This window comes from Mesoplodon densirostris, chromosome 16, assembly GCF_025265405.1.
Source record: "Mesoplodon densirostris isolate mMesDen1 chromosome 16, mMesDen1 primary haplotype, whole genome shotgun sequence".
NCBI classification, from domain to species: Eukaryota; Metazoa; Chordata; class Mammalia; order Artiodactyla; family Ziphiidae; genus Mesoplodon; species Mesoplodon densirostris.
In genome coordinates this window covers 87,187,419-87,211,716 of record NC_082676.1, presented here as the reverse complement: position 1 = coordinate 87,211,716, position 24,298 = coordinate 87,187,419, and the positions used below count along the sequence as shown (strand labels likewise).

The window sequence follows — 24,298 nt, the reverse complement described above, 5'->3', positions numbered from 1 at the left end:
GGAAATCCTACTCGTACTAATTTTTATAAGTAATCTTATTTTTTCATTTAAAGATGAACGTACTCATACTTAATTACTGAACATGTCATCACCGACCATGGGTGACACACATGCTTTTAACACGGACTTGGCGTGCTGAGTGCAACGGTTTTACAAAGGCTGCAAGCAAGCCAGGAGGGGACAGTGGGAGGAGCCCATGGGGGAGGACGGGGTGCCCTCCGGAGCGTGTGGAGGAACCACACTCAGGGCGTCCGGGGGCAAGGCAGATGGGAAGCTGCCCGAGGCACCGAGATCCACTGGTATCCAAGGCTCCCAGTCCGTCCCGGCACCAGCTCCTCCACGCTCACCTCCTGCCTCTGCTTCTAAGCTTCATTGTTGGGGGAGGAACTAGCAGTTTCCCAACTTGCTAATTTTAAGTCACAGCATCAAACAGACACATCTGTATCCGCGATCTCACCGCGAGCGCGTCAGAGGGTCCCGCCCACCCACTCGATGGCAGCCAGAAGCGGTGGGCGGGCCGCCTGTTTGGAGGCGGGTGGGCAGTGGTACAGCGGCCCCCTCTCCGGGCGCCGGAGCCCGGCAGGAACGCGGCTCCTCGTCCACGGCGGCCCCAGGCAAGTCGCCCTCTCTGGGCCTCGGTCTCCTCGCCCGTCACACGAGGGACTCAACACCGAGCCGAGTTCCGAGCGCCAAGCGCCTGCTACCTGCCGCTGCTGGTGAGCCCCGGAGAGGAGGCCCACCCTCCCGGGAGGGCCAGAGACACCCGCTGGGGGGCGGGGGCGGGGAGAGGCGCACGGGAGGGCCCAGAGGCCCTCTGCGGCGGCGGGAGACCAGCGCACCCGCACAGCACGTGCCAGCGGGGCACGGGAGCAGGTGCTGGGACAGCAACGTTTTCTAGCCCCAGGGCACGAACAGGCCAGGAGGCCGGTGACAGAAGCTGGGTGTGACCTGAACGTCCTTTTTAAGGACATCCTTACTCAGATGTAAGCCGCTACCATGAAATGGGGACACAGGTCATCACTCCTGCAGAAGACGACAGGAGGGAGGATGCTGCACTCGAGCTGTGTCTCCAAGGCCAGGGCCCGGGGGACACTTACCTCAGCGCCACCAGCCGGGCAGCGTTCACCGAGCAGAGCGCACTGGTTCGGATCACACGCGCCGCACCAGGGCTGCTGCAGGGGAGCCACGCGGGCCCAGGCTCGCGGTGCTCTAAGAGGACCCACGGCGCCTCCGCGGCACAGCCCCAGGCTTCGGGGCCCAGGAAGCCGAGGCACGCACGGGCGGGGGCCGGGAGCTGTGCTCCCGCTGAGAGCGCACAGAAGTTAGTACAGGCGGAGATGGGTTATCTGAGTCCAGCAGGATGCAGCTTCCAAACGGAGGGCCAGGAGAGCAGGGCTCTGGGCAGCAGGAGCCCGCACGGAGGGCCGAGTGGCAGAGGGCAGGGCGGCTGCCCCTCCCGCCCCATCCGGCTCCTCTTCAGCAGCCAGAGGCAGCCCACGAGCACCTCTCTCCCGGAGAACCACAAAACCTATCTTAATAAACACCTTCAAACTGGAGAGGGATGGAAGGCATTTTGTTTTGATTTCATTGTATTTCCTAAAATTGCTTTTCTCTCTGGAATTTTTTTCTGCCACGAGCCAGTCCAGCTGCCCCCTTGGTGGGATAATGCAATAATACTGGTGACAAGATTGGGTTTCTAATAACTTTGCATATGGCATTTCCTGTAACAAAACAGGAGGGCTTTTTTGCTTAAATGGACATGATAGAAATGTCAGCCTGGAAAGGTAACCTGACAGGACAATAATGTTAATATATGAAATTAAATTCTGAAGCCGAGAGGGTTGTGCTCATCTGCAGGAGGCGGAGGTGTCGGGCCGAGCACACAGGCCGGCTGGCATCTCACTGCCCGTCCTCTAGGCTTTTCTCGAGGGTCAGGAAAAGTGGAGGGAGGCGCTCTGAGAAAAAATCAGAGGCTGAGTCTGAACCCGAGTTTAAAGAATGCAAATACCACTGCCCTTGTGCCCTACCAACAGGCGCAGAGCACGATCCCAGCCAGGAGGGCAGGCGCCGGGCAGCAGGAGGGGGCCAGCCCGCAGGCGGCTGGGCTCCGAGGAGACACTCTCAGGAGAGCAGGCCAGCCCCACCGGACAGACTGCTGCCAGGGAGCAGAGCGGCGTTCAGACACCCAGGCGGGACAGCAGAGCCCACCCGCGAGACTCCCGCTCGCCGGGAGCAGGGAAACGGGGCAGAGGGCAGGGGAGGAGGGTCCGAAGGAGCCCCACCCTGCAGGAGCCACCAACCGAGGCCACCAGCACGTGGAGGGCACGGAACGAGCATTTGTGAAAACCAGCAACTAGATGAGCAAAGGAACACACCAGAGTGCATGTCCCTCTGGGGGGTGGACAGGACGCTGAGGGGCCAGGGCTGCAGCCATCCAGGAGGGCAGCGTGTGAGCAAGGGCCGGGCCAAGTGTGGGCACACAGGAGGCTCAGGCCTGCGGACGTCCTACAGACCTACCGGGAGACTGCTGATCTGCCATCTGTACCAGCCACTTCATGGGTCAAACACATTTTGACCCTAATGTCTTAGCCGTGAAAAATCCTGGGACTGCTCCGTCCCAGGCCCCCGTTACCCCATCTCTGGAACGGACTGGGCTCTGCTACGTGACGCTGTCCACAGACTGGCAGCAAGGCCATCACCCAGGTGCTGGTCAGACAGGCAGGAGCTCAGGGCCTGCCCAGAACTAACCCCCAACTCGGCCCCTTCCTGAGATGCCCCGTGATTCGTACGCACGTTAACGACCTGTGCCCTGAAGATCTTTCAGAGCTCCTCCCGAAAGGCCAGCGTAGGGTCCCAGCGGGACTGGAGCCTGGGTCAGTCACTCTGCAGGCGACATAACCACTCTCACGGGGATGGTGGGGAGACGATGACGCACCCTCGGCCCCTGCCCACACCCCCGCGCGTTCCCCAACGTCACCCGTCTGACCACCACTCCTCTTGGCTGCGAAACCCGTGACTTCCAAGCCCAGAGCGCCAGGGGACCTGGCGGGAGGTCTCCCAAGTCTGCCTGGAGCCCCCCTTCCCAGAGCAGGCTGGAGGGAGAGGACAGGCCGGCACCCGGACAGAGACGGGGGAGCGTTGATGGCCGAGGCCCCAGGAGGGAACGGGCCCCAGGGTCAGCAGCACGGCCCACACCTGGTCACGGTCAGGCCTGAGATGCGGCCGCTCAGCCTCGGCTCCAGGGCTTTCCTTCTCAGATGCCGTGGTGTTGGGACTTCCACAGCTGCCTGAACCCACCAGGGCTGGCCGAGATTCCCACGGATGGGAAGGCTGAGAACTTGACCGGCCCTGAAGGCGCCAAACCTGCACAAGCCAGATGCACACCGCCCATCTCCATGGCCCCAACAGGAAGGTTTTCAAACAAACACACGGTCGAGAGACAGTATCCTCTCACCATCCACGCGTGACGCAAATGTCAACACGCAGAATAAGCCACGCGCAGGGGCTGCTTTCAGGTCATGATGAGAAACAGAAGATAAAAAATCCAGCACCTGCCCCCCTCCATCACTACCAGTCCCAGCATCCCAGCTGCGCTTGAAGCCGCAATGTGCTGAGATGGAAGGGGGGCCCACGGTGCCCATGCTCCCCGCCTCGGTGGGTGGCAAAGACCAAGCCAGAGCACACAAAGGATTCCGTTTCTCAGAAGACAGAGCAGGTTCTGAGCTCCTTAAGTGTTTCCTTCCGTGCTACCCAAACCAAGAATTTTCAGCATTAAAAAAGGAGGCACACGAGAGAAATCCTTCTAATAAGATTAGGAAGCTCAACTCTAAGGAAGCATGTGGGAAGAGGATGAACATGAGGGATCAAAAGGAGCTGGTGGCGTGTATGTTCTTTTGCAAGAGAAACAAACATAATTTGCTTTTCTCCCAGGTGAGGGGCCTCGATGAGGACGTGGCGGCGTCAGCCACGTGCCCGCACTCAGGCCCAGCGGCGGCGGCACGCAGGTTCCCACCGCGGAGGACGTGGCGGCGTCAGCCACGTGCCCGCGCTCAGGCCCAGCGGTGGCGGCACGCAGGTTCCCACCGCGGAGGACGTGGCGGCGTCAGCCACGTGCCCGCGCTCAGGCCCGGCGGTGGCGGCACGCAGGTTCCCACCGCGGAGGACGTGGGGACAACAGGACAGGTGCTGCTGAGGGGGCGCCCACACTGCAGCGACCCTGGTGACTCCCAGGGAGCCGGGGCAACGCATATCAGATGTGCTCATGCCACAGAGCACCCTCCACGCCCCGCCGCACTGCCCTGGTCCCCACTGCCGCATGCCTCACCCACCAGCCACAGGAAAGCAGACGGGGCCCCCAGAATGCCACAGCCAGGCCCCCAGGGGTTCTAGGAGCCCCCCAGTTACGCTTGGAGGTGTAATGAAAACAAAAAGCTGAGACATTGAAAGTGCCAGCAACCACTACTGAGACGCTCCTGGGAGGAAGGCCTGGCGGCCGGGGTGACACGAGCAGGAGGCCGTGGCGGAAGAGCCAGGGCCCGCCTACCCAGGTTCCAGGTTCAGCATCACCCGCCTGCTCTCTGTGTCTCATCAGTAAAACGGAAATACCCCCGCCTCAACGAGCTTCCACAAAAAGGAAAGAAAATACGGTGTGTGAAAAGCTTCACAAAATAGAGGCCAATGACTTACTGCGGGATGTGCTGGTATGAAAAGCATTCAAAGCTAAACACACTCTTTCTACATGATTCAGGTATTTAAGGTGAAAACTTATGTCCACACAAAAACATGCACATGGATGATTACAGCAGCTTTATTCAAAAAGGCAACCAAGATGTCCTTCAGTAGGTGATGGATAAATAAGCAGCGATACATCCAGAGAATGGATTTTTATTTGATGATAAAAAGAAGGGAGCTCTCAAGCCAAGAAAGGACACAGAGGCACCTGAAACACATATTACTGAGTGACAGAAGCCAGTCTGAAAAGGCTACACACTGTGGGACTCCCAACTACACGGCCTTCTGGAAAACGTGAAACTACGGAGGCAGTGAATGGATCGGGGGTTGCCGTGGCGTGGACGGAGGGAGGGGTGCCCAGGTGCGCACAGAGGACTGTGGGGGCCATGAAGTGCCCTGTGTGATACTGTGATGGGGGACACACGACACTAACCATTTGTCAAAACCCACAGAGCGTCCAGCACAGAGAGTGACCCCTAATGTAAACTGTGGACTTCAGTTCATGTAGCAGTTGGAAGAACGTACCACACACTGATGCAGGAATGTCAGCGGTAGGGGATTGTGGGGCGGGGGAAGAGACACATGGGAACTCTCTATTTTCTGCTTAATTTTTTGGTAAACCTAAACTACTCTAAAAAATAAAGTTATTAAATTTAAAACATGAACATTTTAAAATGTCACATACTGTATGATTCTATTTACACAATGTTCTTGCGAAAATTTCCAGGGATGGAGAACAGACTGGGGTGGGGGTAGGGGTCCAGGGTGGCTTTAGCGGGCAGCCCAAGGAGGCCTTCCCGGGTGGAGGGTCCATCCTGCATCGTGAATGAGCGGTGCTGACACAGTCCTGCGCGGTGACAACCTGACAGACGCGCACACTCTAGGAGCATGAGTTGAGGTCTTGATGTTGCACTGGAATCACCTAGGATGCTACCACCCAGGAAGCTGGTGGAAGATGCACAGGGGCCCCCCTTTCTACCATCGTCACAACTTCCTGTGCATCTAAACTTGTGTTTTAAAGAACGTAAAACTAACCCACGCACCAGGCTCTAGCAGTCTCCTCCTTTCCTGGGCGCTGTTCCCTGGCTTCCCCGGCTTCTTCCTCTCTGTCTGTTTGCTCCCTCTCAACCTCAGGGAGCCCCCGGGAGCTCAGAGCCCTGCCCACCCTACTGCCGCCTCAGCGGTGCCTAGAACAGACGCCCCGAAAGAATCTGTGCCATGACAAAGTGCAGGACAGAGTGAGTGAATGGGTTCGGGTTCCTTCTTTCGATTCCTTCCCACCTTCCCATCTGCCTACATTGCGAGCTTGGGACACGGAAACCTTGCCTGAAGGTCGGCCTTTACAAATCCAGAGAGAATATGAGAAAATATTTTCAACAGAATAATAAAAATAACCCACATCAAAATTCATGGGGTAGGCATTTATGATAAAAACTCTTAGAAAACTACAAGTAGATGGGGATTTCATTAATCCAATAAAGAGTATCTACAAAAAACAAACAGCACATGTGGCACTTAGTGGTGAATTACTGAAGCTTCCTGAGATCTGCGTGAGCCAAGCACCCGCAAGCAGCCAGGCTCGTCCACAGGAGATGCTCTCACACTAAGGGATTCAGCAGGACCATTAGGTACAGACGCTTAACTGCATTTCCACAGCCCAGCACCAACACAGAGAAGGTAAAATCCATGAGAGATACCATTACAACTACATCAACATAGAAAACACTTAGGGGGGAAATATCTAACAATGTGCAAGACTTCTACCCTAAAAACTACCAAATACTGCTGAGAGAAATTAAAGAAGATCTAAATAAGTGGAAGAATATATAATGTTCTGGTTCAGAAGATGAAATAATGTTTCTCCCCAAACCGGTTTATAAATTTATTGTCAATTCATTGTAATCCCAACCATATTCCAGCAGATTTTTTGTGTGTAAACAGACAAATTTATTCTGAAATGTATAAGAATATGCAAAGGACCAAAAGGAGGCAGGGAAACTTCAAGAACAACAATCAACCTGGACGTTTACTACCAGACATCAAAGCACAATAAAGCTGCATCAGTGAAGACAGGGTGGTGAGGGCAGAAAGACAGACGGAACCAGTGGGCAGAACAGAGGACACGGAAGCTGCGCTGCCCCTCGGTGGTCACTGACTGACAGGGCAACGAGACCGCACGCAGGGAACAGAGGGGTCTTTCCAGAAGCAGTGCTGGATCAATGGCACTTTCAATGGGGAAGAGTCATCTTGTCACCTGCTTCACTCACACCCGAAATCAACTCCAGGTGCAGGTGACACTCAAATGTAAAAGGTAAAACAATAAGTCAGAGAGAAGAGAAGTGTTCCTCATCTCCAAAGATCAGTTCCTCACGACCCACAAAGCGCCGCCATCGAGGTAACAAAGCCGACAGCCGGACCGCACGAAGGTGACAAGTGCGGGAGGAGTGAAGAGGGCCCAGGAGAGGACGTCTGCCTCAGGCGTCTCCAACCAAGATTCCCATCGGCTCAGCGCGGAAACAACCCTCTAAAACCCCCAAACCGGAGGGCAAGGCGGGAGCAGGCCCTTCACAGAGAGAACACGGGGGCCCGCACCTCACTAGGCTCCAGGGTCTCACACAATGAGCTGGTGCCTCCGTACCCACCAGAGTGAGTCAAACCAGAGCCACCGGGTTTTGGTGCAGACCCGGGGGGCCGGGACTCTCCCACAACTGGGGGTGGAGGGTGCACCCCGGGACAGGCACTGTGGGCACAGGCTCTGTGAGCAGCATTCCACGCCTCAATGTGCCCACAGAAGCGGGGCCACGCCTAGCCTGCCCTCACCAGGGACACAGAGCCTACCACCTGCCTATATTCCCTCCAGAAAACTCATCACCTGCAGTCCAGGACAGAATTCAAGGATGTGAGGGTTGACTTTAACCCAGGGGTCTCCCCATTCCTTCTGACCTAACGCACACCCCGACTTCTCCACGTACAAAGCAGGAACTGTCCGCATCCCTGTAGGGCTGAGCTACTTGAGATCAGGAAGGAACGGAGAACCTCAGAGCGAACAAGCTACTCTCCTGGTCTCGTGGGTCGGCGCCAGCAGCTCTGGAAGGCACTGGGCTTCAGCAGAGAACCACAGGGACGTGCCACCCTTGGCCCAAGCCTGGGCCTCCCCACTGCTGAGCTGCTGACCCCACTGCGGCTCGGCCGGCAGCTGGACAAGCCTCCCCATCACACAGCTCCTGCCAAACCGCAGATGATTTCTCAAGGCTCTCAAGCGAGCACGAGGAACATAAAGAGCTGCGTTTACACATGGTAAACAGCACAAATCCCAATACCCAACCAAAGCCCCTCCGTCAGAAAAAGACCAGGAGCCTTGAGGGCAGCCTCCTGGGCATAGCGACGACCCTGGGCAGGGAGGGAGGCCTGGCAGTCGAGGACCCCTGAGCGACGACCGCTTCCCCCCGACCCAGGGAGACTTGCTCCCCGGAGCCTCCCTCCAGGACAGCCTCTTCTGGACACAAGGCAAGAGGAGCTCCGGCCTCTTCTCGGACGTCCTTGTGTACCTCCTGCCTCGATTTCCCAAAAGCTCACCTTCTGCCCACGTATTTGTTTCTTAAGCAGCAAAGCGGGGGTCCCACAGGGTAGGGGGGACGACATCACTACCAGACCGTGACCCTGGAGGTAAGACACCAATGACTGGTGTCCTCCTCCAAAGGCTGCTCCACTAGGGAATGGGGGTCGGGGGGGGGTGCGTAGGAAAGAGGGGGAAGGGAGGCTTTTACTTTCATTTTTTGAAAAAATTCATGCTAAAAGTTAGCTTTCACTGCTTAGAGTCTATAAATAAGATTCTGTAACCATATTGTGGAATATTAGGGGCACGCTGGAAATAGCTCATTTCAAATAGGAAAATGGTTTGTGTTCACCCAGTTCTGGAAGCCAATTTTAAATTGCTTAAAATAGTCATGGTATTTTACCAAGGTAATTACACTCTTAGCTATCAGTAACAATTAAACCCTTAGACTAGAGATGCTTAATAAGGTCTCAAAATAAAATCGCACATTTGAAGCACTGTACTCTGAAATGTCAAACACGCAAATAGGGCCCTCGATGGGATGCAGGAGTGAGAGCCCCGTCGGCACACCTGGCCCAGCGCCGCAGCGGAGGGCGGGACACTGCACTCGCCACGCCCTGCCCCAGAGAGCTGGTCTGGGGGCTCCCAGAGGGGTGGGGGTGTCTCCTAAGGAAGACAGGAAGATCAGCAACCAAAGCATCCTCGAGACCTGACAGCTGCCACCCTGGAGGTGCCTCGAGCAGGAAGCACGCAGATCACGAGGGAGCCGCCGTGCGAGCCCACGGGGCTACTGAGGGTGGAGGGCGGGGGCGGACGTGCTCGGCTCCAACCAGGAAGCGGCAGCCTGGCCGCCCTCTGCAGACCCGCTCGACAAACAGCTTAATCATGCGGCTGGCGAGATGGACCCCGCGCGCCTGACCCGGCCACCGATCCACTGCAAACATGCCTCTGAGCCACAGTTGGTGTAAGTCATCCGTCAGTGCCAGGCAATCAATACCTCCCCCCCTCCCTCCCTCTCAGATCTACGCCTGTCAGCGCAGCGGGCCAGGGCCAGGACCGAATTAGACCCAAAAGCGCCATCAGCTTCCAACCTGCTGAGCAGGGGGATGAGAGGAGTGGAAATTTCCTGCCTCGGGAGCCCAGAATAGTGACCTTTAAGGACAGAAACTGCCCAAGGAGGAAGCCAGGCACAAGCACACGATCACGGAGGTGCAGACGGATACCGAGGGCGTGGACTCCGCAGTGCTGGATATGCGGCCCCGCTGAGGCGGCGCCCGGTGCACCAGGGCTCCCAGCGGGGGATCTGTACCAGTGAACCGATGCAATCCTGGTAAAGCAGAGCAGGAGGCCGAGCCACCAGGCTGCCAATCCAGCCCACAAGGACACTCACTGGGCAGCATGGGCACTAGAAGTGGACGACACGGACAAGACCGATGGGCCCCGCACGAGGACAGCTCGCAAACTCACCAGGCGTCTCCCCTGTGGGGCCACCTGCAAGGCTGGTGTCGAGGTCGGCCAAGCCTGACCCCAGGAGGTCGAGTGACGTGACACGCACGGCGGGGACGTGCTGGAGAGGCCGGGGGACAGCGGGCTTTCAGCAGCCGGCATGTGACCTGCCTCCTAACAGCTTCATAACTGGGAGGTCCCAGGTCTTTATCAAACGATCAGGAACAGGCAGACAGTTGTCAGACGCGACTCCTGAAACCTCCCAGGGGGACGCCCCGGCCCCGGCCCCGCCAGGTCAGCACGCCCGCCTGGCCACTCACTATCAGCCTGAGGGCAGGTGGGAGGAGTCCGCCGGCATCTGGGCAACCCCGACCCTCGCCTAGAGAGCGTCTGGGGACAGTTTCTGGCTTTTTCCTTCCTTGTCTTCTGAGATTTCAGCATCCAAGGCAACGTTCTAAATAACGCTCTCTCACAAAAATCGTACTTCATGCTCCAGCGAGCTGTGTGGATCGAGCCAGACGTCAGAGCCCCTCAGGCTCAGCACAGTTAGCGAAACCCAGCCGCCCAGATGGAGCTGGGAGCAGGAACGCATCCCGCCCGGTGCACCTGCACACAGGTGACGGTTTCCCACTGCGGTCCACCCTGAGCTCCCTGGGCTCCGAAGGAGGGAAAGGCTGCGCCTGCCCACCAGGCCGGAGGGAGGGCTGACCCCACCGTGAGACACAGGGGGTCGGGGCTGACACCCCGATGCCCGAGGTCAGTGCGTGAAGGCCCCGGGCTCTGCCCTTCACAAGGAGGAGAGGCCCCGCAGGGAATCCCAGGGTCTGCATTTCAGAACGCTCCTGGCAATCCAGGGTAAAAATGCGCAGGCTGGCTAAACCGCCAAGATTCTCTCCTTTGGTGAGGGGAGAGCTCAGTCTGATCTGAGCCGTGACTCACAGGCAGCGCCGTGTGTGTCTAACTGATGGAGAAGTGGGGACACAGATCACTGGTGGTTCTGGGTGCACTGCACTTGGTAGAGACCCTGGTAAACGTGGGGGCCTTCAGAGAAGACTAAGTGTGGACACGGCAGGGGCGGGCTGGGAGCTGCTGGCCCGGAAGGCAGGCCCCCGCGGCAGGCGCCCCGTACCTTCGTCAGCAGCAGGACGCGCTTCTGCAGCCGCCGGGCCAGGGCCTCATGCATCTCCCGCTTCTTCCTCTCCTCCAGCAGCTGGCTGCTGAGCTGGCGGACCTCCTCCTGGAGCTGCAGCCTGGCCTTCTCCAGTCCCCGGGCACTGCAAGAGGCAAAAGGGCAGGGTGATGAGGCCTGGCCCCCAGGACAGCACCCAGTGACGGCCCCCAGGCCCAGCGCGGCCCACGTCACTCAGGTCCCAAAATAGAGCCACACGTGCAACCAGCCCGCTGTCACTTCCTCACTTCTCAATAGCTACTTAAAGCCTTTCAGGAGTTTCTGGATTTCAAAGAGCCGCCCAGGGTGATCCCAGAACACGGAAGGTGCGGGGGAGGGAAGCTCAACTCCACACACAATGGGGAAAATTGCCAGCAGCGCGGGCTTCATTCGGGAGGGCGCCTCTGAATGAGCTAAATTACCAGGGCAGGCACTTCCCATCCGAACCGCAGTCAGCCACAGATGCGCAGCTCCGTGCGGCACGGGGACGTCAAGTACCAGCCCAGGGTGGGCCCCTTCCACAGACGTCCTGCAGAGTCGAGCCCCCCGCAGAGCTGCGACAGCAGGGGGCAGACCCCGGCACGCGCTTCCCTCCACACGGCCAGCGCCCTGCCTCCGTTCACACACTGGACGTTGCTCTCAGGTTTCCGTGACAGCCTCTCACCTGGGCCGCCTCCAGTGCCACCAAGCCGTCCCTCAGACTGCAGATCGGACGGGCACCCATGGGCTCACATGCCAACTTCCTGGCAGGGCACCTTCCGAGTTTGGTCTTTGCCGCCCTTTCCCTCAAAACTCCACCAGTCCCTCACAATCTGTAGGGACCGTCCTCTGCCCTGGCCTGTTCCCACACAGGCTTCAGGAACCCCCGTCCTGCCCCATCCACAGGGGAGGTGCCCACACGTAGACACCCCCCGGCTTTTTGAGGGGACGGTGATCAGGACAGCTCCCGGGAGGGAGGACGCCCCAGGAAAAGGAGGCGCTAACCCCACGGGCGGGTGGGCGGGTGAACCATGAAGCATGGGCCGAAGATGCCGTGTCCACGCTATTCTTTCAAGCAGAGGAAACCTCTTTCTAAGACAAACCTTTAATATTCTGCTTCTGTATTTTTCTTTTGAGATCTTACCAGGATTATATTACAAGGTGCTATCTGTAACATTTAGCTGGGGTGACGCCCAATGACAACGAGATGACTTCGAAAATACACAAGTTGGCGCTGAGGGCGCCGCAGACACCACCACCCGCATCTTGTATCGTTCTTGGTGTCCAATTTTGTCTTTTTTTGGCTTTGATTACACGATTTCAAGAAAGCCTTAATCCACAGGGATGGCAGACAATGCTTTCTTTGGAGGTGGTCTCCGCTGTGCTAATTTTTTCCATTTCACGTCTGAGTGAGCATGGGGTTATTTTTTATCGTAATTTAGTATAATTCTTTGAAGAGCTGACTACAATTTGAGAGTGGAACACGCATTTACAGGACTTTGTAAGAGCCTCAGAGAACGCCTGGTCTCTCAGCCGGAGCAGCGTTCTCGCCCAGGGGCCCCGCACCTCACACCTCGCAGCCGCCTCAGAAAGCCTTCCTCTAAGAGCGAGTCCCCCTGCACAGCTGGCCGAGGGCTCCTGACACTTCTACGTGCTTCATAACCAAAGACGTAAAATACAATAAAACAAATATTCACTGAAACAGACATCTAAAGAGGCCATTTTGAGTTCTAGTTCAATTTAAAACTATTCACAGGCCAATTTAATAATCAAGGACTGTGAAATCGACTCTGGAGTCACTGACTTCAGGTGGGCAAGGGCGCAGTGTTTTGAATCACTGCTCCGCCGTGTGATTTAATGAGAGGAACTCGGGGTCCCTCGTCCAAGCTGCCGAGGCCAGGCGGCAGCAGCCAAGGCCAGCTTGCAGGGGACGGGGCTGCTCTGAGCACAAGCTTTCTGGGGACAGCCCTGCTGGGAGCTGACAAACCCCAAGACCCACGGTTTCGGGAGCACGATGTCCCCACACAGAGGTCTGGAGGCCTCCCTGCCGAGGGCAGGTATGAAGGCCACAGGGTAACTGCTGTCCACCTGCAGAGAGCTGGAGACCCCGACTCCTGGGGCCTGGCCCAGGGCACACCTCACCTGCACCTAGCCTGTCACCACCAGCTCACTGTGTGGGCCCCTAAAACGCGGGTGGGCCTGAGGCCCCAGACCAGGCCCAAGATGTCACAAGAACAAGTACCTCAAGTGCAGGACACAGTGCCGGTCACATGTCTAGCAGCACCCACAGGTGACGACCGAGCCTTTCGGGGCTTGGGGCTTGGCCCAGGTAGGCAAAGCTCCTGCTCGCTTAGAAAAACCACCTGTCCTTCCCCCCGTGAAATGCTTTTCATGAAACCAAGACGGGAAGCAATGCAGCAGAGGACACACAACCCCAGGCACCAGCAAGCAGCCCCGGGAGGGCAGCCCCCTGGCAGGCTGGCCCGAGTGGCGCTCGGCCCGGGCCGGGGTCTCCCGGGGTCTCCAGTGGAGGCGCTCCACCCTCAGGCTCGCCAGCCCCGTGTCACCCCGAGTTCCAAGGCCTGCCATGCGGCCTAACGTTCCATCAGTACTCAGTTGTTTTTAAAGCTGGACTAGACCTAAAAATCGAACCTGGGCAGCTTACAGGAGGCGGTGCTGTGGGCACTGCCCACAGAGCGCTGCTTGGGCCGCCGCAGCCTGGCTCTGACTCTCCTGAGCCCCGGTGACAAACTGGCCCAGCCCCGGAGAGACAGCAGGGGTCAAGCGGCACCACGGGCCGCAGCCCCCAAGCTGTCGTTGTGAACGGTGCGGGTCTCGGGAAAGACGACGTGTGTTCTGTGCAGCAGAGGCTTAACCCAGGGCGCGGCGCACTGGTAAGTGAAAGAGGAGAAAGAGGCGCCCGGAGAGCTTCAGGGAGCAGCTGGGGTCCCCTGAAGTCGCTCCATCTGGAGACCGAGAGCACTGGGACCCACGCCTCTGGGGGGGCACCGCGGCCGTCGGGCCTGCACCAGCCGGAGTCAGTGCTGCCGGGAGGGGAAGGGCTGCCCCGCGCCACTGGCAGGAAAGGGAGCGGCAGGAACCCCCTTCCGGGAGAAGCACTGGGCACGGGCCTCCCTCCCCGCGGCCTCGCGGCTCTCCCCGCAGCGCCCCTCCGCGGGCCGCAAAGGGCGCCGGCTGGCAAAGCAGAGCTGGGAAAGGGAGGCTGGAGCGCAGGACTGCCACGTGCAGAAGACGGACAAGAAGCGGCAAATACGTGATCAGCTCGGGAGGGAGGGAAAGCAGGGAAGGACCCAGAGGCTAGAGCAGAGCAGGGCAGAGGCTCTGTTTACGTGAGAGGGCACCGCACCGCCCCAGAGGGCAGCACGAGGGGGTCTGAAACCGCTGGGTGTGCGCCAGGGGCCAGGAGGGGTCAGAGCGCGCAGACAGAAAGGGGACGAAGAGCAACGGGAAGGGCCGCGTGGAGAGGGCAGGAGAGAGTGAGAGGGAAAAAGAGAGCAGAGACGAGGACCTCAGAACAACGTGGGGGAGGGGGCGGCCCAGGAGGCGCTGGCTTTGGTCTACAGGTTCTCGGGGGAGCAGGCCAGAGCGCAGGGTGTGCTCAAGGGAGTGACCCTGCAGGGTGGGGACGTCCCGGTGGGCGGGAGAGGAGGGACCATGAACAGCCGGGCCTCGGTGGACAAGTGGTGGACGAACTGGCACAAACAGGGCCTGGTCTTGCACAGGAGTGCGGGTTTCTGACGTTTCCAAGAACTCCCCCCAAAGTGCCCCAAAGTGGTTTCTCACAACACCTGCCAACGGGCGGCCCTCCCCTGTCCTCGTATGCCAGGGGGTGAGAGCACACCTGCAGTCTCTCCAGAGAGGGCCTCCCGCAGCCTGGGCCGCAGGCCTGTCGGCCACCGCTCTACAAACAGAGGCCTGTGGGTCCCCAAGCCCCGACCCAGAGCGCCAGCACCACACGGCTGCCTCTTCCCAGCGGAACGCCCTCTAGTTCAATCGCGGCCTTCCTTGTGAAGTAAAGAGGAGAAAACCCATAAAAAATTAAACCTCTGGTTCCGTGCTTACGCTGAACCCTGAAGTCAGTGGCATTTCCGTGAACCTCTGGGAGTTCAAAATGAAGCCCTCAGTTCTCAGAGGAGAGGGTGGCACGTTCATCCATCAGTACCTTTCTGAGCTGGCGTCTGCGGAAGGAAGTAAGGCCTGAGCTCTTGAGAACCCCTCTCTGTGCTGTGACGGGCCGCTGCAGCCCACTGCAATGTCATCTTCATCAGAAAACCCCCAGCCTAAGGAGATCTACTTTCAAGGAAGGATGAAAGGACACGCACGCTGTGAAGCCGCAAGCAACACCTGAAAGACCTTCTCTCTCTCAGCGCGGTGCCGCCCTGCCCTCGCACCGCACACCCGCCTTGAAAAAGAGCTGGTTGAGATCCGTACCACCGTTTCCTTTTCTGAAGCTTCACACGGGACTAAAGAAGAAAGCAGAGATCAGGAGCTGGGAGCTCCGCGGTGCCCAGCACGCTTGTGCACCCCTGGGTCCTGCTGAGTGTCCACACAACCCGAGAGGAAAGGGGATCGCTACCGTATCCCTATCCCCAGATGGGGCACACACAGCCGGTGGGCGCAAGCCAGGCTCTTATTCAGACCAGAGCCCTGACTACACACGTGGGCACCCTCTCACCGCATGGCCAGCCTGGACCAACGGCTGAGATCAGGTCTTGGGCGCAGCAGCGGGACCCTGGGCTCCATCAGTCTGGTCAAGGGGTAGCTTCGGCATGTGTGCGGAGAAGGAAGGGGACCAGGGAGCCAGGAGGGCGGGAGGTGGGCAGCCCCTCCGTTCTGGGTCCTGCTCAGACTCAGGAGGGGCCACCTAGGAGAGGAGCCATGAGCCTCGCCCGTCACCCCCGACGCCCAGGCCCGGCGTGGCACACAGCCGTCTTTACATACAGCACCTAATTCCAATCCTAAATGCCTCCAAGTGTCATTACACATTTCTCAGAAAAAAAATAAAAAATCCAAACAGTAGAAACAAAACCAGAGAATGAAAAAGGCAAAGGATGAAGTAATTACCAATCAAAGGAACGGCGAGGGGCAGCTGGGGGCTGCAGCGGGCATGAGTCCCTCAGCGTCAGAGGTCAGGCCTCCCCGCCACCTCTCCGCCGCCCAGCTCCCCACATCTCACCAATGCGAATCGCCAAATTCAATTTGCATTCCCAGATAGACAGAGGCCACACGGTAAATACTCTCATCTGACCTTGAAATGTGAGGAGGAAAATTACCCTTTGCATTTCAATTCAAACCCAACCATAATGAAGAATCCAATTTTGCTGATCCGTTACCAACCTGTAACCGCACGGGTGGGTGGGGCTGACTCCAAATTCCGGGGTGGGGAGCCCAAGCGAGGCCGGCTGGAGCAGCCCAGTGCTGGGTGCCAGGCTCACGGCAGGATGCCCTCAGCCCACCCCAGGGGCCCCCGGGACTCAGGACACAGGCACGGCAGGGAGCAGAGGGCAAGTCGGCCCCTCGGGTCCTGCAGAGCAGCTGCCCGGGACCCTCGAGCTCCGGCTCTCAGCACAACCCGGGGGAAGACGGTGGACGGGTAACTAAGGTGACCCTTCGCTCAGGAGGCGCAGACGCCCCATGCAGCGGAGGTGACTTTCTGACCTCTCAGGTGCACCATCTCACTAAGCCCCACAGCATCCCTGAGGATGCGGGTCTGGAACATGGCCCGCAGACGGGACAGCCAAGCCGGACCCAGGGAGAGGGACCTACACTGCGCTCGGCAAACTGTCCGCCGCCTGCTCTGGAAATACAGTTTGGCTGGAACGTGGCCTGACCCGCTCCTCACGTGGCATCTACGGCTGCTTTCCTGTGACAGAGATTCTGTGGCCTGAAAAGGCAGAACTATTTACTACCGGCGGGCCCTTTACAGAGACAGGCTGCCTGTCACTGCGCTCTGCCTGATGTAAGGTCCGGAAAGGCCTCCACCCACTGGCGGTCGGTCCCCTCCCCGCCCCGCCAAGTGGAGCTAACGGCACAGAAGCTCGTGGCAGCCTGGCCGGCCCTGGGCACTGCCGACACAGGACCCCTTACCAACGAGACGAGCGCCACCCGATGCACTGTCCCCTCACGCTGCGCCCCACCCTCTCACATCCGGAGCCCAGGGATCCTCCTGTTTCTGGTCTGAACAGACACCACAGCCTCCAGGCCCCCTGTGGCAGCGACCTCCGTGGCTCTGAAGCCAGGCTGCGTGGGCACGAGGGAGGCGAGGAAGAGCCCACAGAGCAGCAGGCCCGGTACTCTTCCCCATTTCCCATCCGAATCCCCCTCCTCCTTCAGCTGGGGGTGGCAGGTAAGTGGCCGTCCCAGGGTCACAGAGCTCCACGTGGCCGATGATGCTGAGGGTCGGGCTGCCCCCGCAGCACACCCGTCTCTGTCCTTCCAGACCCCCCATCTCCCTCCCTGGATCAAGGATGGCAGACGCCTCAAGGCAGACCCACGCCCACCCCCAGGGGGTCAGGAGCACGGGCTGCAGGCCGGGGTCAACCACCTCCACCAAGGGAGAGGAAGGGGCACGCCGAGGGCATTCACGTGCACCTCACGGAGGGGTCCCGAGGGGTGCAAACAGGTCTGGGACAGACTAGGTCGGCATGCGAAAAAATAAACAAGCTTCAAACACCCAGAGAAGCCCCGTGACAGGGTAACCTGGCTAAACACCTGCTTAAAACAGCTCTGGAGGGACACTCCAGGGCCCGGTCCAGGCAGCGTTACTGAATACTGAGCCTCAAGTCCTGAGCACTATACCTTGGGTACCCAGTACTCAGCAGTCCACCTCAGGGGCCAAGCACTGAGCCAGCGGTACTAGGTACTGAGCCTCAAGTGCCAAACGCTGAGCCAGAACGTGGTCTGCGCTCCAAGGCAGGGAGGGTCAAAGAACAAGAGGTGGGCAGCCTGGGGCCTCCAGAGCGTCTGCCTTTACGCCTGGCCAGTCGTGGTGCTGACGAGAAAGCAGCAGACCGGGCAGCGAGGATGCGTCGGCTCCAGGCCCAGCTCTCAGAGACCTGTCCCTCTGGAGGCCTGGACTTCCACACCCACGAAGCACGGACAACCCACGGGAGGGACACGGAAGGGGATGTGGCAGCGGGAGCAGCACCTGGACACGGCGCCCCAGAGCCCGCAGCTCCAGCTGCACAAGCGTAAGGCAGCACAGCAGCCCCTTCCCCGTGGGGGGGACGCGGACGCAAAGGGCCTTGACCACGGCGCTCGGTGCCAACGAGAGGTGCCCGAGGGGGGGCGGGTGGTGGCAGGGACACACAGTAGGTCCCACCGCGGGGCACGCCTGTGACTTCTGATGGCCCAGCTCCAGGTGGGGTCCCCGTCACAACCCAAGTCAGGACCTTCCAACACTGCCTTGCCCCGAGAGACCAAGGAGGGCCCCGCGGCTGGGAGCACGTGGTGGAAGCAGCCCCGAGGACGCCCAGAGGTGGTCCCCACACGCAGGCGGGGGGGGGGGTTGACGCTGCCACGCACGTGCCCGTGGAGGGCCCTCCGTCGGTGCTGGACTTCATGTCCACCTCCTCGCAGGGGCACGGAACCAAACCTCAAGCTCAAACGCAGCCCTTTAGATACACAATGATCACCAAAAATCAGACTCTACAGGGTGAGAAAAGCGAACGCACTACACCCTGCATGTCCTCGATCTCCTCGCAGGAGCAGGGCCTGGCGAGCGCCCAGGAGCGGGCGAGGGCAGGCTGATGTGCTGGGGCTCAGGCCTTGGCTCTCTTGAGCGCCCTGTGGATCCAGCGTTGGGCTTAGCTGGATATAAAAACAAGACAAAAAGGAAAAGATTTTTACAAGATCACACCTCCTGTCCTCAAGGCATTCACCGTCCAGCACAGGAGAAGAATAAAACATGGCACAGCGGATGCAGGAAGCTGGAGGGAAGGGAAGGGGCACGGCTGCCTTAGAAGGACGGCCAAGCCGGGCGGGCACAGAGCTGAGCACCGCCCGGCCCAAGCAAGGGCAGGAGGTCAAAGGGCAGGACCAGGCCGCAGGGGTGGGACAGGTGGGCAAGTTCCAACGGCGCCTGTGAACTCGGCCAGCAGTAAAGGTGAGACGGCCCAAGCTCACCCCACCCCCCCCCGAGTCGCCCGAGAGCCCAATCAGCAACGCTGGCGCTGAGGGTCCCAACGTGCAGACCTTCGCCAGCAGCGCCCTCCACGCCTTTGATCCACACCTGTCCCCGCGACGGTCCTTCTCCTGGGTAACGAAGCCCATTCCGCCCGTTTACTTTCCCATCGACGTTGCTGTCCTCAACCAGAGCACAAGAAACCAACAGCCCGCTGGGTGAGGCGCCTTCACGGGACGCTGACATCTACTATGTCCTGCAGCACCGCCGTCCCCGCCAAAAGAGGAGCCTCCACCAGGCACGCAGCCCGTGGGGACTCCCCCGGGGGAGGACTCCTCCCTCCACGCAGGTGACACCAGGCAAGCTTGGCCACACACCCTCTAAGCGCTGCCGCTCTCATCCACAGCTCTAAGGCACTTCTGTGCTGAAAGGAGAAAACTTAAGTTACCAGTCCCTCCTTCATTGCTTTAGTCAAGCATCCACGCAGCCTTGCTGTGTCCACAGAGCCGCTCACTCACTGATCCCACTTCGTCCCCCACAGGCGCGGGGGCCCCGGGGGGTTGACACTTGCCTGGAGAAAGGCCAGCTCTACTCAGTTTTTTTCCTCTTGAACTTTAAGAGCGACTAAGACAGAAACGACCTTTACAAGGCAGGGCCGGTCCTGTCGGGGAAGCTGGAGCGCGCTCACTGCTCTGCTCACACCACAGGAGGGGCCGGGCTCCTGACCTCACCTCGCATGTGCTGCCAGGCACACCACAGCGGGTCTGGGTGGTGGCGGCCATCGGGGGCAGCTGTGGCCGGGGCTGCAGAGGTGGCAGCCACAGCCGGGCTCACGTTCGCCCTCCACCACTTGCCAGTGCGGAATGGGGACCCGAGGACACTGACAGTTTCTAAAGATTCCTCAGAATAAAGCACTTTGCTAAGAAACTAAAAGACTCCCTGACATATGGCAGGCCCTCTGTGTCCAATCTTCCAGTAATTTTTGTGGATCATCTCTCAACTGGCTGTGGGTACCTTCTTATGGACTGCTGCCGGGGGTTCCAGGAAATCTCTGCAGTTTATTTAGTGACAAGGCAAGGCTGTGGCCCCAGGAGTGGAGAGGGAGGTCAGGCGGGAAGGGCACGGGGTGCTCCCTGGAAGAGGTGTCACCCAGAGGCCCCGAGCGAGCGCCAAGAGTGGGTGTCAAGTCTGAAGGGGGGAGAGCACAAGGGAGGTGGCGATGCTGAGGGGGGCGCCTCCCCACTGAAATGGCCAGCTTGTGGTGCAAAGCAAACACCACACGGGGTTCAAGAAAAGGCAACAGAAAACCATGAAGACTGCAACACAGGGCGAAACCCACACCAAGACTAACGGGGCCGGAGAGACAGGCCCACCCACACCCACCCGCCCACCAGTCAGCCAGGCCGCGCGGGGGTCGAGGGCCTGGACCTGGGAGTGCACAGCGTGGGGCCAAGAACAGGAAGGTGGGGGTCCCCATCCCCAGCCTAGTGACTCCACGAGGGCCCCAAACCAGCTGAGGTCTGGTTTTCCACGCAGACCCGACTTCGGGGAAAGAACACTTCAGGGACACTGACATCCATGCGGTAATTCTACTTCTCTTTGGAAGTTGGTAAGTCTGTACATCCGACAGGGCATTTTGAGTGAATGGTGCCGGGCAGGACAGGAGTAACAGAGCAGCTGTGAGAATTCAACGATGTCCAGAAGACTCTGGTCAGCAATTCAGAGAACAAGTCTGGAAGTGTGTGAATAGCGGGCATAGAAAAACGAAGGTCTGCTGTGATTACAAATACTGATTTGGTTCTCTGAAATTTCCAGAGGAGAAAAGGAGCCTAGCCAGCCGTGGGGCCACAGCGGTGCCAAGCATGTCACATGGCCCCACTGCCAAGTGCGGAGGAGAAGCCCGTGACCTTCAGGTACCGGGAGCAGTCTCGGGTCCCCAGGCAAGCCGGGCACGGTGACAAGCGGGAAGGCAGCGCCGTCTCCAGCGGCGTCCGTGGGCGGTGTCTCCCCGCCAACAGAGCCGCGCAGAGGGCCGTGTGCGCGGCTGCCGGGGCCGCTGCGGCGCTGATACCAGGACGGCCCGTCTGCTGGCGAGCAGATCAGGCACAGCAAACGCAGCACGGACAGCAGACTTCCCACTTCCCACCGTCGTGGCCGCCGCGGCTGCTCACCCTCCCGCCCACCGGTGCATCACTTTCTGAGAACAAGACACCTGAATCTACTCCACGCCTGCTAATAGGTGCGCCCTGGCTCCCTGTCGTCGGACCCCAGGTGACACAGGAAGCCACCACTGCCATCATCGGACTCGGAGAAAGAGGAGGAGCTCAAACACGCAAACAGGACCCGGCAAGGGTGGGATGCACACTGGGACCCTTGGGAGATGGGATAAGAGACCTTCACTGTGTCGCCGTCAGGGCCGGCAGCATCCGGCAAACACCGCCACCCTCCCCCGGTTACACACACGCCTGTTTAACACTGCCCACCTGGACAAGCTGCGTCCCATCGTCATCCCCGCTGGACACGGGACGCCCGGGCTCTGGAGGCAAGTCAGTGAGGCGGTGAGAGTTTGAGCTCAGGTCTCTCCGTCATGACATTACGCTGGTCACGAGCACCGGCTCACGCTCGCAGCCACAGGTTCCCTGCTTACGTGGCCAATCAATCAACGCGAATCGAGCGCCTCCTGTGTGTCAGTCACCAATCCAGGCAAAGGAGACAATGGTGACCGGCTTCAAGGAGCTCACGCAGGACAGACGGTGTCCTGGGACGTGCCAGGGGGTGCGGGCTGCCCAGGCTCTGCCAGCTGCCCACCCTGCACTGTGTGCGCGGCTTCAGCCCCAGCGGGTCCCCCGGATGTCCTCCTCACTCACAGGGCTCCCCCGACAGCACGAGGCCACGTGGAGCCTCAGGCCCCCGCTGCCCTGCTGCCCCAGAGCTGGGAAGGAGACAAGCCAGTGCTACCAAGCGCAGACGGAGGGTTGAAACCCCCACCTGCTCAGAGGTCCAGCCTTGCCTTGCCCACAGACCACTTAAACAACGAGACCTCCCTATCGGAGACCCGCCACCAGACAAGAGAATCCCCTCGCTGGTTTCCTGCGTGGCCCTGGGTTCATCATGAACATGACCCCGCGTATCAGATACTGAGAGCTTCTGACTGAAAGGCCACTTTCTCTGAAATGACCTCTTTACAGTAAATTGCACAAGCGGGAGATGGCACGGAGAAATGGTGACTGAGAAGCCGGCTCACACGGGAGGGAAGGAGCCTCGTGGAGCCCGAGCGGGCGGCCTGAGTTCCCATGCGGAGCTCAGACTGCCGTCGACGCCCGCCACGTGCCTGGGGCCAGAGGACCTCCTAGGCGCCAGCCCACCCCTGGCCCCCCGCCCCATTCACACTGAAGGAAATGAGGTTACTTTGAGGGCACCTGCTCACTAAGCCTCACTTGGTTCTCAGGCATTAACATTACAAAACCGTTTGTTGAAGAACTGACTCATTTTTAATTGAGACAGTCATACCATTTTAAAGTGAACAATTCAGTCGTTTTTAGTATATGTACAACGCTGTCCAAACATCGAGACTAATTCAAGAAGATTTTCATCACCCCAGACAGAGGCCCCGTCTGTCCCGTCAGCAGTCACTCTCCATTCCCACCCCCCCCCGCCGCAGCGGCTGGCCCCAACTAACCTACTTTCTGTGCCTATGAATTTGCCCACTTTGGGCATTTTGTCTTACTGGAATCTTACACTACGTGGCCCTCTCCAGCTGGCTTCTTTCAATTAGCATAATGTTTCCAAGGTTCGTCCTACTTCACCATGTACCACTGCTTCATTTCCTTTGTGGATGAGTAATATTCCACTGGGTGGATGGACCACAACTTGTTTATTCATCGGCTGCTGGGCATTTGGATTCCTTCCATCTTTTGGCTGTTGTGGATAATGGTGCTATGAACACTCAAACGCAGGCTTTTGTGTGAACATATGTTCTCAGTTCTCCTGGGCACATAACTAGGAGTGGAACTGCTGGGTCATATTAACTCTGCGTTTAACCTTCTGAGGAACGGCTAGACTGTCTCCCACAGCGGCTGTACCATTTTACTTTCCTACCAATAATCTGTGAGGGTTCCAATTTCTCCACATCCTCACCCAATACTCTTTATTTTCCATCTTTAAAATTATTATTACAAAAAGTATTGTATTATACAATGACATATAATTATATGTGCAACTTTATTGTTATGTATGACATATCATTATCATGCTAGCCATCCTAGTGGGTGTAAAGGGGTATCTCACTGTAGTTTTAATGTTCTTCGTGTGCTTCTTAAACATTCGTAGCAATGTCTACTTAAGTCCTTTGCCCTTTTTGTGGTAAAATATACATAACATAAAATTTTAACCATTTCTAAGCATCCAAACAAGTGGCATTAGTACATTCACACTGTTGTACAACCATCACCACCATCCATCTGAGAACTCATCTCCCCCAAACTGAAATGCTGTCCCCATTAAGCGCTAACTCCCCCTGAACCCCAGCCCCTGGCACCCACTCTCTTACTTTGTCTTTATGGATTGGGCTCCTCTAGGGACCTCACAGAAGTGAAATCACATCTGTCCTTTTGTGACTGGCTTATTTCACTGAGCATCATGTCTTCAAGGTTCATCCATGTTACAGCAGGCATCTGAACTGCCTACCTTTTAAAGGATAAGTGATATTCCACCGCGCGGAGGGACCATGCTTTGTTTGTCCACCCACCCTCACCCCTCGAGGGACACTGGGCTGCCTCCAGCTCGACTACTGTGAATAATGCTGCTGAGAGTGTGGGTGTGCAGACATCTGCTCCAGCCACCCCGGCTTCCACAGCATCCACAAACTTTGTACCCCACCAGCCATGCACAAGGGTGGCAATCTCTACCCCCTCACCAACACTTGTTTTCTATGTTTTTGAAAGCAGTCACCCTAAAGGGTGAGAGGTGATATCTCATGGCTTTGAGCCCCATTTCTCTAAGGACTAGTGATACTGAGCATCTTTTCATGTCCTTACTGGCCATTCATTTATCTTTTTTGGAGACATGTCTATTCAAGTACTTTGTCCATTTTTTAATCAGGTTGTTTTCTTGATGTTCTGTGTGAGAATTCTTTATATATTCTGGATACCAGACCACTATCAGATACTTTGCAAATATCTTCTCCCTTATGTGGGTTGACTTTTCAATTTCTTGATGGTGTCCTTTGATGAACTTAAGTTCTCTTATTTCAATGAAGTCCATTTTAGTAATCTTT

The 24,298-nt window shown here is 58.1% G+C and overlaps 1 protein-coding gene across 1 annotated transcript in view; it reads right to left on the bottom strand.

Moving 5' to 3' along the window:
* Nucleotides 1-24,298, bottom strand: part of MAD1L1 (mitotic arrest deficient 1 like 1) — a 321,496-nt gene that overhangs the window by 162,597 nt on the left and 134,601 nt on the right. Inside the window, exon 11 of the mRNA XM_060077985.1 lies at nt 10,863-11,007. Coding sequence (XP_059933968.1) covers nt 10,863-11,007 — 145 coding nt within the window. The remainder of the gene's footprint in view (nt 1-10,862; nt 11,008-24,298) is intronic.